The sequence below is a fragment of the Archocentrus centrarchus genome (assembly GCF_007364275.1).
Source record: "Archocentrus centrarchus isolate MPI-CPG fArcCen1 chromosome 18 unlocalized genomic scaffold, fArcCen1 scaffold_23_ctg1, whole genome shotgun sequence".
Classification (NCBI taxonomy): Eukaryota; Metazoa; Chordata; class Actinopteri; order Cichliformes; family Cichlidae; genus Archocentrus; species Archocentrus centrarchus.
Window position 1 is genome coordinate 1,030,177 of NW_022060145.1, and position 12,718 is coordinate 1,042,894.

The window sequence follows — 12,718 nt, forward strand, 5'->3', positions numbered from 1 at the left end:
CGTTTAAAAATCCAAACCAGCTGATGACATTAAAAGTAAGAACAGACTCAATAAAACAGGAATTAAACATTTTCATAAAAGTAGAGTCCACAATAAAACCACAGAGCTTCTGATAAAAGTACATCCTCTGATGAGACTTTTGGGGGGGAAGATGGGGAAGACGTGGTAAATAGCAACAGGACGGGACTCGAGCCTGCGCCAACCGCTCCCGCTCCACGCGGGATACGTGGTCACCTGCTCACACCTTGAGCCACGCCGGTGCCCCAGAAGTGCATTAGTGAGGTCAGACACAGATGTTGGACAAGAAGGCCTGGCTCACAGTCTCCGCTCTAATTCATCCCTAAGGTGTTCTGTCAGGTTGAGGTCAGGACTCTGCAGGCCAGTCAAGTTCTTCCACACCAAAGTCACTCATCCATATCTTTATGGACCTTAAAGAGCCATCCCCAAACTGTTCCCACTGAGTTGGGAGCAAGAAATTGCCCAAAATATCTTGGTATGCGTGGTCACCTGCTCACACCTTGCGCCACGCCGGTGCCCCAGAAGTGCATTAGTGAGGTCAGACACAGATGTTGGACAAGAAGGCCAACATAGCGTAGTACCGTGGCACCGGTACTACGCTGGAATTCAGAGCTCCTGAGTGCATTAAGGAACTCTTAATGCTAAAGCATTAAGAGTTCCTTTCACTGGAACTAAGGGGTTGAGCCATTCCATGAAGCACTCCATACACACTGTTCTTGAGCTAATCTGAAGGCCACATGAAGTTTGGAGGTCTGTAGCAACTGACTCTGCAGAAAGTTGGCGACCTCTGTGTACTATGTGCTTCAGCATCTGGTGATTCCGCTCTGAGCTGCTGTCATTCCCAATCACTTCAACTTTGTTATAATATCACTGACTGTGGAATGTTTAGTGGAAATTTGACTGGACTTGTTGCACAGATGGCATCCTATCACGGTACTACGCTGGAATTCAGAGCTCCTGAGTGTGATTCATAAATGTTTGTAGAAGCAGCCTATATGCCTAGGTGAGTGAATACTTTTGGCAATATAGTGTAAGCTCAACTTTATGGTGCTGCTGGAGCCAACAAATTAGAAGATCATCCTCTGTGTAAAAACAAATCATTCATCTAAGGGTTTCTGAGAATTTTTGGTCTGGACCAAAGCAGTATACTCACAAACACTGCAAGAAACAGCCTAAAAAGACAGTCCTGTTCATAAACCATCAACTCATTTTAACAAGGTCATCTCTACTCTTAATAAGACCACAGACGGTTATTAAAAGCATCTCAACTGGGGTTGGGTACTGAACTCTGTACTTTTTAGCATTTCGACCAAATTACGTCCAAATCACTTCCTGATGCAACCTCATTGGGGATGTCAATACTGCCAAGTACTGACTCACATTTACACTAAATTAATCAGTCTTAAATTTCAGTAGTAGAGTACATCTGGGTTAGAGGAAGAAAGAGAACGTACCATGCAACATCACTCCTGTAACATTTTGAACAACACACACAGCAATGGTGGTGGCAGCAAGCCGAAAACAGTCTCAGATGTGATTACACTTTTCAAAACTCGATGCAGACAATTCTCTTTCCAAAGTCTCCAAAGCAAAAAGCAAACCAAATCTCCAAACGCACATCTGAGGAAACACCTGGTCAGATAGAAAATGTAGCTAAAAGCTGAAAAGTGCACCCAAGAACGTGTGTGATAGCCTGAAAGCCAAATTCACCAAACGACCAGCAGTTAAGTTCAGCACATCTATAGTTAACTTATTAAAAAAACAAGCGTGAAAGGTACGCTACACTAATCTCTACTAGATAATACAATTTCAAGTTCACTGCATGTCATTTAATATTAAATTGATATTTTATAATTTATAACTCAGCCCCTTTACTTGATTCAAAGCTTTAAAGCACTCAGATGTGTCAAAACACCCCAATAAGTGTCGCGTCACAGCCATGAACAGAATTTCCTACCTGGAGCCTGATGAAAAAAAAAAAAAAAAAAAAACAGGTGCTGTGAAATCCCTTTCCTGTTAGGTCTTGGAACCCCAACAGAAAGAGGAATGTGGCAAAGCAGTGAGAGCAAATCAAAAGCCTGCCTGATTATGTCTTTAAAGGCCACATGTGATCAAGGTCAATGAGTATAAAACCAACTGGAAACAAACTTCAAGCAATTTCAGTCCAACTTTGCTGAGTAAAATAATTATAGTCTTTCTGGGTAAAAGAAGTTTCTTGTTCACATGCTTAGTTTAGTATTTGTGCTCCGTTTTTATTTTTACTCTCCTTACTAGCACAGAACTGGTCTTCTTTTGCCTTTTCCATGCACTTAACTTTCAAACTTCACCTTAAGCAGTCTTAGTAAACCGCTGTTCCCCTAAGGTGCTCTCTGTAATTACATGCATCTATTTAAGAGGAAGGAATGCCACGCCTTCAGTTGCACACATACAGAAATAGGAAGTAACCCATTAGATGCAACGTCATGACAGCATCGTCTTCAGAAACAGAGAAGCAGTGCAGACTCTCTTAGGGCAAATCATGCTGTTGAGGGTTTTCCCTGCCAGGAAATCCCTCAGGATCTCAAGTACTGGGTAGGGAAGCACATATCTGATATTCGGATGTAGTGGTGAAGGGGTTTCAAACGACACAAACGTGCTCTGGTGCAGTCCTCCAAAATTCCAACTGCACATTGCTCAATATGGATTATACTGTGCATTATCTGAATGTTGAAGCGCAAAAATAAATAAACATCCACTTTTTTTTTTTAAATACAGTATGGAAAGTACACACAGTGGCTGCCAACAACAACACAAACAAGATCAGTCCACAGACCAGTTATACCACATCTTTTTGACACTGCTCCCCTCTGAAAAGAGATGCTCTCTGCAGATAGACAGGCAGTGTGTAGATGCCAATGGATTGCCAACGTGCTACCACTGCTCCTGACAGTATGGAGGAAGCTAACAGCATCAAGTCAACAGTTTGAAGGCATTTCACATGTGCTACAGCAACAAATTCTTTGTTTGCAGTCATGTAACTTAACAGTAAACTGTAGTCAAGTGAGCTGAGACGAGTCAGAAGCTCCAAAGCATCAGTAGCTCTCTGCTTTTTTCCCCTTCTTTATGCTCATTTTAACACTTGAAGCTTTTACTGCACCTATGCTCACAAACAGTAACGCTCGGTGCTGAGAAACTAGTGTGAACATAAATTATAGAATGCAGTAGAGACTCTCACACTGAGCTGAAATGAAACAAGTGCAAATAAATTAAGCAAACTTTCTTTTTTGTTCATCAAATTATGTCAATGCCAAGCCACTTTTCTTTGGTCGTGGCTGGAGACAACATGTTAGTGAGAGCTAGGTCACTGCAGTAGTTTGAAGTTGCTGCCAAACTAATGTTGAGCCATTAAGCAAAGGTCAGGGGCATGTTCTGGGTGAGCTGCAATTCCCAAGAGTGGTGGGGAGGGGTCAGGGGGGTTTGTGATGCAATCTTGAGCGAGTTACTTCTGCAAGTCAAAGAAGAAGTACAGAATGTATAATTATCTCACTAACCCTGCCTAAAATGCTGCATTGTAAAACTTCTAACCTGAAACCAGACTTTTTATATTGTTTTTGTAGTTTTTTTTTTTAGTGGTCTTGAGAATAGTTCTTTGGGCTTTCTGAAGAACTGTAACATACAAATATTTTCTGATGGGGCTTCCCATGATACACTGAGCATTTCTTCTTCACTCATCTCTTTTCATGCTCTTGTGTTTATACAACACTTTATACTTATTATCAGTTATTATTAATCTCTCTTCCACAGTGTGCCTTTTATCCTGTCTCCCTCCCCTCACCCACCAAACAATCGCAGCAGATGGCTGCCCCTCCCTGAGCCTGGTTCTCCCAGAGGTTTCTTCCTGTTAAGGGAAAAACAGGGAGTTTTTCCTTTCCACTGTTACCAAATGCTTGCTCCTAGTCTAGTCAGCAATATAGATGCAAAAAGAGTACAAATTGATGAATAAAGGCAAGAGTACAGACCCATGAACTTACCTTGTGAATAAACTTGCTAGTGGTCCCAGTTTTTTCTGCCTCCCATCCTCTTCTTTCTGCATGACCTCTGCACTCCATAAGTCTCTGGAATTTCCCGCTGAGGATGACAGCACCACATCTGAGAAGTGGTCAGTACCAATGTCGGCTGTCTCCAAAGTGACGATTGCGCTGGAGTCGGAAGTAACTGTGAAATCCAGGATGTCTTCGTTGGAGACGGACAGTTCTGTGCTCATGCTGGACACGCTGCACACAGAGATGTCATCGCTGCGGTTTAATGCTCCGCCCCTAACACCAGCTCCCACCGTGGTTGACAATCTGAGGGTCGGACTAAAGAGGCGGATGTTGTCATAGCCACTGCGGGGAAAAGTGGAAGATTTACGTACGATGGCGCCATCAGAGGGATCATCATCCAGAGGTAATGTTGCAGGAGAGTCATGACTCGAGTCCAACACGAGGCCTCCGTCACCTTGCCTTTGGGGACTGTGAAGGAAGGGCTCTGGAGGATTGATCTCAAGAGTGGGGATACCTGAGTCCTGAGAAGTCAAGCTGTGGCTGTCTGGGTCCAGGTCTGAGTAACTCTTCTGTGGGCTGCTATAACAGACAGTAGTGGAGGAGCAGGATGGCTTGTAGCTGGGCAGGACGGCTTCACTGTGTGCAGCTGTGCTAGCCTCATGGCAGTGATGGTTGGTTGGGTCTTTGAACACAGAGCCATTCTCCACTATGGTTCCTCCAGACACACCTATAAGAAACATAACATTCAGTTTACTACAGTTTATAACACATCCGTGTGTATAAACACACACACACACACACACACACAGACTGGTGTGCGTTTGCAAACCTAAATAAATGCAGAACAAGATGCTATCAGTCTGAGTCAGTCTGCACCGATGAGTCCAACTGTTCTGTGACTACAGCAGAAGACTCAACACAACTGGTTAATATTCTGATTATAGTCCTATAAAAGCAAGTCTGTTAAGGTCAAGTTTATTTATATAGCACATTTAAAGCAACAAAACTGACCCAAGTGCTGTAAATTGAAAGTATACAGCCCCAAGAACTACACTTAAATCAGAAAATTAGCAGAAAACTCAACATTAAAAGACAATAAATAAATAAAATAAAATAGAACATATTTAAAAAAAAAAATACCATAAAAAGGAATGATCTTAAAGGATGTAAAAATATAAATGTGTGTATCATCTGAGCTGTGAGGCTACGGAGAGGTAGACTGTTCCATAGTTTTGGTGCTGCTGCTGCAAAAGCTCGATTACCTCTGTTTTAATTAAGTTTAGGCTTCTCTAAGAGCAACTGATTAGATGCCCTCAAAGCTCTTGCAAAGGCTCCAGTCCATTTAAAGGTTTAAAATTAAGCAATAAAATCTTAAAATCTATTCTAAAATGAACAGGGAGCCAATGCAGGGATGAAAGGACCAGGATAATGTGTTCATGCTTTTTTATACCAGTTAAAAGACGAGCTGCCGCACTCTGGACTACCTGCAGGCAGTGCACAGATTATTGATCTATGTCCAAGTACAGGAATTACAGTAGTCCAGGCAGGAAGTGATAAAAACATGAATAACCGTTTCAAGTCCTTTTGTGGGAGATAAGGTTTTACATTAGCAATGGCTCTGAATTGATAAAAGCTCATTTTAGTAATGACACTTATTTGCTTATCCATTTTAGCTAACAGCTATAAAAAAAAAAAAAAAAATCACATGTTGTTTTACAGCATTAAATCACCATCCTACAGCATCTATAGCATGTCAGCATGTTTCAGATTTATGACTGAATGTAAGCATGCAGTCAATATGAATCAGTTGAGTTGTTTAATATGGATTTCTGTGTACAGATTTGCAGTTTTCAACAAATGTATCATGATTAATTGCCGTATTATCACAGATTGCACACAATTGCCAACCTGACCCCATTTAACTGCAAACTGAAAGGAGACTGATATTACACTGACTTCATCTTATTTCTGTTTTATTGCTGTCCACATGCACCAAAGTCACTTTAAAGACAGCAACTGACTTCAAACGACCACTGACCAGTCCCCCCGTCTTCAAAGCCACCAGGAAATTACACCTCAAGTACACATGGTTGCAAAAATTTTGCTTGTGGCGTAGTCTCCAACCACTGTTTTCCATAGTGTGACTGTAACATAAATCCGACCACATATGAAATCTTTGCGCGTGCAAGCTAAATGGTTTCATTAGCTTAAAATGGCTATATTATGGTAATTTGCCAGCCCTATAATTTTATTCTTGGTCTGCATGATTCACAGTTCTAAATTCTTTATTTTGGTGCAGCTCCTCAGCTGATCCACTATCTGTGACAACTTCCCATTTCTCTTTAATTCAGCTTTCTTCTGATTGGCTACACTTCACAAATGGAAAGTTTGAACAACAGGTGAGCGGGGCCTCTGTTCACACAGAATTGTAACAATGACATCATTAAAGGCTGGGGGGGGGGGGTTTAGATCAGTCTGAAGTCTGAGTTTTGGCCCACAGGGTTTGCTTATGCATATCCTATTCTCATTATTTTAAATTTAGTACATGTTTAATATGAGCATCCAAACTTTTCAATGAACAACTGCTTAATCAATAACCACAGCTTTATTAGAATGAATGAGTTAGGCAGACAAAGTGCAGTAAAGTAAGTTTTGACTGTACACCACACTGATATAAGCTCTACTAAATGCAGTATGATCAAAGGTTTAATTGACTGACACTGGATACACGAGTGTGTGAGCCTTGCTCGGTGAAAACCAATCCTAAAGTACACGGACCGTAACTGGACTCTGCAATGTAATGTGAACATGTGTTCTGCTGGGCTACATCATGCTTCAACTCCAGCTCAGGAGCGAGTGGGCCTAAGCTCTAAGCTGCATTAGCAGTGACATGAGAGAATTTCAGGAATCCTTTCATTAAACTGATTCTGATGTGGGGGGGCGGTTTGTGTTTCAGTGGAAATATCGAGCGTGTCGTCAGCAAGGGATATGAACGGAAACTTTAGGACACACATGATGAGTTCAGTGTTTCTACCTGCATAGCTCACAGTGCCCTAACTTAAATTTTGCCTCACAGAAAGTAATGAAGGGCATGTTAAGATAAGGTAATCTGTAAAAAATTAAACCAAGAATGCCCAAATCATTAAATTAAATACACTTGGAAAGTCAAAGCCTGGGTGTTTTCCAAATAACTGACACACACACAGCCAGATTCTTACCCAAGCACTAAACCCCGACCTGCAGGCTGTCATGTGACCCTGACAGACTGTCGCAAAACACTGCAACAGGTTGTGCCACTGTGGAAATAAACTATAACTGGAGGTTATCAATAAATGTCAGAATCCGTGCAGTCATCCTTATTAATATTACTGCTATGTATTGCTGAAATTCTTAGGTCTTAACAACTAAGCATTGAAATGTATTAGCTGTGAAGCGTGAGGACACACCAGCGCGTTTTTGTTCTATTAAAAGGTCATAAAACAGAAAGAACAAGATTGCCTTCATTGTCTGCCTAACTGAGCCACCCATTTGAACACACACACAAATCTTGTTCGTCAAGTCATAATATGGTCATTAAATTGGTACCATGAGCAGATGTAATATTTTATAAGCTGAAGAACAGATTCTGAAAAGTGGGCCAAGCAAAAGTGCAAGATTTGTTTGTTTGGTATATTAAATTTATGCCGAATTCCAGGTCAGTTCTATAAAAGACACATTCTTCTATTTGTCATTATTTAATGTTTCTGTAAATTCACAATATCAAATAAGTTTAATTTTTAAAACCGGTGCTAATGCATTTTGGCGTGACATCACACGTCACCAGGGAGGGCAGCACATACAGTGTCGGGGTCACGGCGAACATGTAATGTTGCCTAACCGCGATAAACACAGAGAAGTGAGACAGTGCACGACAGTAACGTACCACAGTGGCTCTCCCTCCGGTCCTGCGTGCCGTGAGCCGTGTTCGCCATGCCGCGGGTTAAAGCTACAGGTGGGTGACAGGTAGGCGATGGCCGGAGTGGTCCATGATGATGCTGTGACTAGTGCTGCACCACCATCACCTCCCAGCTTCCTCCCCGGAGCTCAAAGCAGGCAAACAGCACCGAAGTCAGCTCATTTGTTGTCGCATAAATTCACTCAAAGACGGGGAGGAATGCGGCCGGTGAAAACACAAGCACCGCGTCGACTCGCACTTGCTCGCCAAGTGCACTTGCTGCTGACGCCAACTCACTAATTTCACCAGCGCTTCCTCAAACGGAGCCAACTCTGTTTAAAATGCGAGAAGCGTGTTTTTTTAAGCCTTCAAGGCATCACATCAAGAAAGAAAATGCTTCTCCGCTCTTCTGCGAATCATATAAGCAAGCACATTTCTCAAGTTTCTCCGGAATCGTTAAGATTTTGTACCTGTGTCGATGCTTCTGCCGCCATTTTAAAACAAACTTATACAGAGAGTGCGATCTAATCGAGTCAAGAATGCTCCCCATCGATGGATTCACCTGTCTGGACCTGAAGGCATTAATAATCGCAACCTGAGGGCTTATTATTTACATCGTTTGCTCCCTAACCACTTAGTGATGTAAGCAATTACATTTTTTAAATGCCAGATTGCTGTTAAAAATGAATTTTCTAATATTAATATCACATTGAACAAATTTCAACACAAGTAGATTCAAAATATAGCATTGTAAACTAACATGTCCCAAAAAAATGCTCTATGTGCTTATCAAATTCAAACCAAGCTTTATTTGTGATAACTTTTAAGAGGTATCTGTAGTTCAGATTGCTATAGGCCTGCTGGCTGGTAGGAACTTTTCAAACTTTTAAGAACGAAAATACTATAGAAATAATGTAGAAAAACACTTTTTAAAATCTATAAATTTCACTCAAAATCCTACAGAAGCAGCTTCAGGAAATTTTACAACACAAAATATAGTATAGAATTATGACATTTTAAAATAATTTCTTGTATGTCAGCAGCAGTAATTTGCGGTGACATCCATTCGGTGATGGTATTTCTCATCAGATGAATATCGTAGTGACCTCGAGAAGTATTTTTTCATTAATAGCTTATTAGAAAAAATAGACATCGACAATTTAAAAAACAAAAAAACAAATAGGGGATGGATACAGAATATAAGTCCTTATGCATTTTTTTCATTCTGAAATAATTTAGTTCAGTGTCTCCAGTTTATTAAAATCATTTATTTGGCTCATAGAAAATCCAGCATTATCATCAGCACAGCTATTATATGCACCATTTACATTTTCATACCTAGTCTGGACAAAGACTGACATCTATAGGATACAGACAGTTTTTCAGTGACATCTACTCAAAACTTGCTCAAAGATGCTCTCAATTTCATGATTATGCCAACACAATTTTGATGTCTGATCAATTTTATGCCACATACAGGCTGTGATTTAGGCCCTTTTTATTATTTTAATAATAAGTTATTAATGTGTCATTTTTCCTGTCTCCCCTCAGCCCCAACCAGTCTCGAACAGATGACTGCCCCTCCCTAGGCCTGGTTCTGCTGGAGGTTTCTTCCTGTTAAAGGGGAGTTTTTCCTTCCCACTATGACCAAGTGCTGCTCATAGGGGGTCATTTTGATTGTGGGGTCTCTACCTTACATTATAAAGCACTTTGAGGCAACTGTTTGTTCTGATTTGGCGCTATATAAATAAAATTAAATATATAGTGAGTACTCCATCCCATTGTCTGATTTGGAAATTACTATCAGAGCTGGTAGCATACACCAGCACACGTTGCTCAAACTGTCCGTCTTCTGCTTGCAGCAAAGCTAGGTGTTAGTTTCCACGCTCAAAAAATGCCAGGGTGAAATACTTAAGTGCACCAATTTCAGTTATTTTTTCCATACATGTGGATTACAGTTTTAGTAAGTGTATCTTCTAAAATAAAGTCATGAACCTAAAGTGTGCACATGTAACATTAATTAAACAAATTGTTTCCTATACACAGTAAACAGATAGCAAATGTGTATTTAAAACAATTTGGGCTTATTTATAACTTTCAAATACATCTGATAGTCATCTGCTTTTTCATTTTAACATTTTTAACGTTTGACTTTTTTTAAAATTGTTTTGTTTGGTTTTTAACTTGTCATATATTATTTATTACTACTACTGCTACTATTATTAACAAATGCCTGGTTACTTACAGGATGTTATCAAGATGCTTTAACACTAAAAATAAAAGCCCCTAATTAAATAACACAATCACAATCAAACTCAAATATATCCAATATCCAGAAATTTAAGGGGGAAAAAAAACTATTTAGTTTTTCAACACTTTGACGTATCAACTGTTATTTTCCTTTAGCTTTTTAAACCAAAGCAGCAGGCTGCAGATGAAGTCTAACACAAGCAACATTTCAAATGCAAAGAAAGACACCAAAGAAAAAAATCCACACATGGGATAGACATTTCTCTTATTTGGAAGGATTTGTATGCCTTTTAAATACAATGGGTTTACAGTTAGTTTGACAAATGGACATCACATTTATTACTCTGTTAGAATTACACAATCCAAATGTGTGGATAATTTGAAATACATGATAAATGTTTAGCCTAAACATTTGAGCGTAGATGATAAATTAAAACTCAGCAACAGCTTAAAATATTAGCTTTTGAAAATCGTCCAGAAACGTCTTTCAATATATAAAAGGTATATATAATAATTTCTTTAAAATACATTTGAACATTCAGCATAAGAGTAAAGGCTCAAGCCCGGCTTGCTATAAAGGAGCTAGCTGCGTGCCTCACCCTGCTCTCTGGTGTCACCGTGAGGCTGTGGAGCTAAAATGGCACGCTGCTCTTACTGCCCTTCAATACTCTGGCTAATGCAAAGACAGGAGAGTCCAGACTGCAGTTGGGTTTATTCCTTTATTAGATGTTAAGAAAAAATCCACAATGAAACAAAATAATTTATTCAGGGTGAACATGAAATAAGAACACAGCTACTCCGGACAAATGGGGTTCAGGAACATAGAGGAGAGGAAGGGTGAAGGAGCATCATCTACTTGGGAATGAACATACCAGGAAAACTGGGGTTTTCAGTGCTGCATATGCTCTTCAGACCACAGCGCAGTTGAAACTTTGCTTGTAAGAAGTCTTTCCAAATACATAAACCCTCACTGAATGCATTTACTCATCACACGTTTTGTTTCCAACAACTTATCCAAATGGAAGAGTTAAATACAGAACTCCCAAGTAAGTGTTTTTGTGATTTCTAGCACGCTGACAGTTTTACACAGTCGTAACATTCTTTCAATCACTTTAACCTCACTCGTAAGTTTATTTTTACCCATAATAATCCAACTAAAACAGATGGAGTGTGATGTCAGCATGCTGTATTTTTAGAGACATTACACAAGTTTGGTTTTTTTCTGTCTCAGGTGTCCCTCATTCAAAAGTAAGTCACATGCAAAAATAACTGAATGACTTTTCTCCATATGCTCTTCATATGTTTACATGCGCCAAGGCATTGCATAGGACTTGGGGCTCTTGGACTCCCTTCCACATTGCTTATGCAATCTACAATGGCTTAGTCCCCCCCCCCCCGAAACTACAGCTCTAAATGAAAGACAGTCACCTCTGCAGTTTGCTTGGAAAGAACTCCTGTCGATACTTTGTTCAACAATCAAATAAAAGGTTTTATATTAATGCATCAATGCACTGCCACAGGTCTGAGTGTAGATTATGCAGTATGCTTATATTAAAAAATTCCTGAGTGTCTCATGACTGTCAAAGAAAGGTGACAAGACCCTGAATTTGAGTACCTTCCATTCAGCTACTTGGGGGGCCCTTTTTTAAGTGAAACGGCACTGAACTAAAACTTTGGACCTTTAAATCTTCATTTTCTGGAGAGCCATGTCAAAGTCATGGCCCAAAATAGAAACACCTTCACCTGCGACAGTGCATTACAGTGCACACTGCTGACGTGTCAAAGTACCCAGAATGGAGGGATGATTTTGGTAATCTGTGCTTCAGTTTTGTGGTATGATGTGAAAAGAAGGGAGAGGAAAAAAAAAAAAAAAAAGCACACTGCTACTATCCTCAAACTGTTTGAGAAGACAATAAAGAAAATCAAACAGAAAAACAGCTTTTAAGAAACATACTTATCTGCAAATGCTTTGACTCAATGTTTTTGATGCACAGGTCACATGGAAAAAAAAGATTTTAGTGTATTATAGCCAATTTTTTCAGGGTTTAACTTCATGTTAGGGGCACTAATTAATGCATTTGCATTGATGTGAATGTATTGCTCACCTCTGCAGACATTCACACTCACAAAATAAGATTTTTTTTTTTTTTTTTTTTTTTTAAATATATACAGTACCATTGATCTGAAAGGGTGAGTGTGTCCAAACTTGACTGGTACTGTGTGTGTAATTAATTAATTTATTTTTATATATATATATATATATATATATATATATATATATATATATATATATATATATATATATATATATATATATATATATATATATATATATATATATATATATATATAATGTCTGAACCAGTGCTTTCACAGGTTCTATGCCAACACAGTGTCATTACTTAATGTTTCAATATTTCAACATAATAAACAAAAAAAAACAAAAAAAAAAAAATCCCACCCCCCATATGGAGAACAAAAGCGTTTGTACCTT

At 39.4% G+C, this 12,718-nt stretch overlaps 1 protein-coding gene across 1 annotated transcript in view; it reads right to left on the reverse strand.

Moving 5' to 3' along the window:
- tbc1d14 (TBC1 domain family, member 14) overlaps positions 1–8,469 on the reverse strand; it is a 45,766-nt gene extending 37,297 nt beyond the window's left edge. Inside the window, exons 1-2 of the mRNA XM_030722692.1 lie at positions 7,963–8,469; positions 4,029–4,767 (exon numbers count right to left, since the gene is read on the reverse strand). Coding sequence (XP_030578552.1) covers positions 4,029–4,767; positions 7,963–8,011 — 788 coding nt within the window. The 5' untranslated portion in view covers positions 8,012–8,469. The remainder of the gene's footprint in view (positions 1–4,028; positions 4,768–7,962) is intronic.
- Between the last annotated feature and the right edge of the window lie 4,249 nt (positions 8,470–12,718).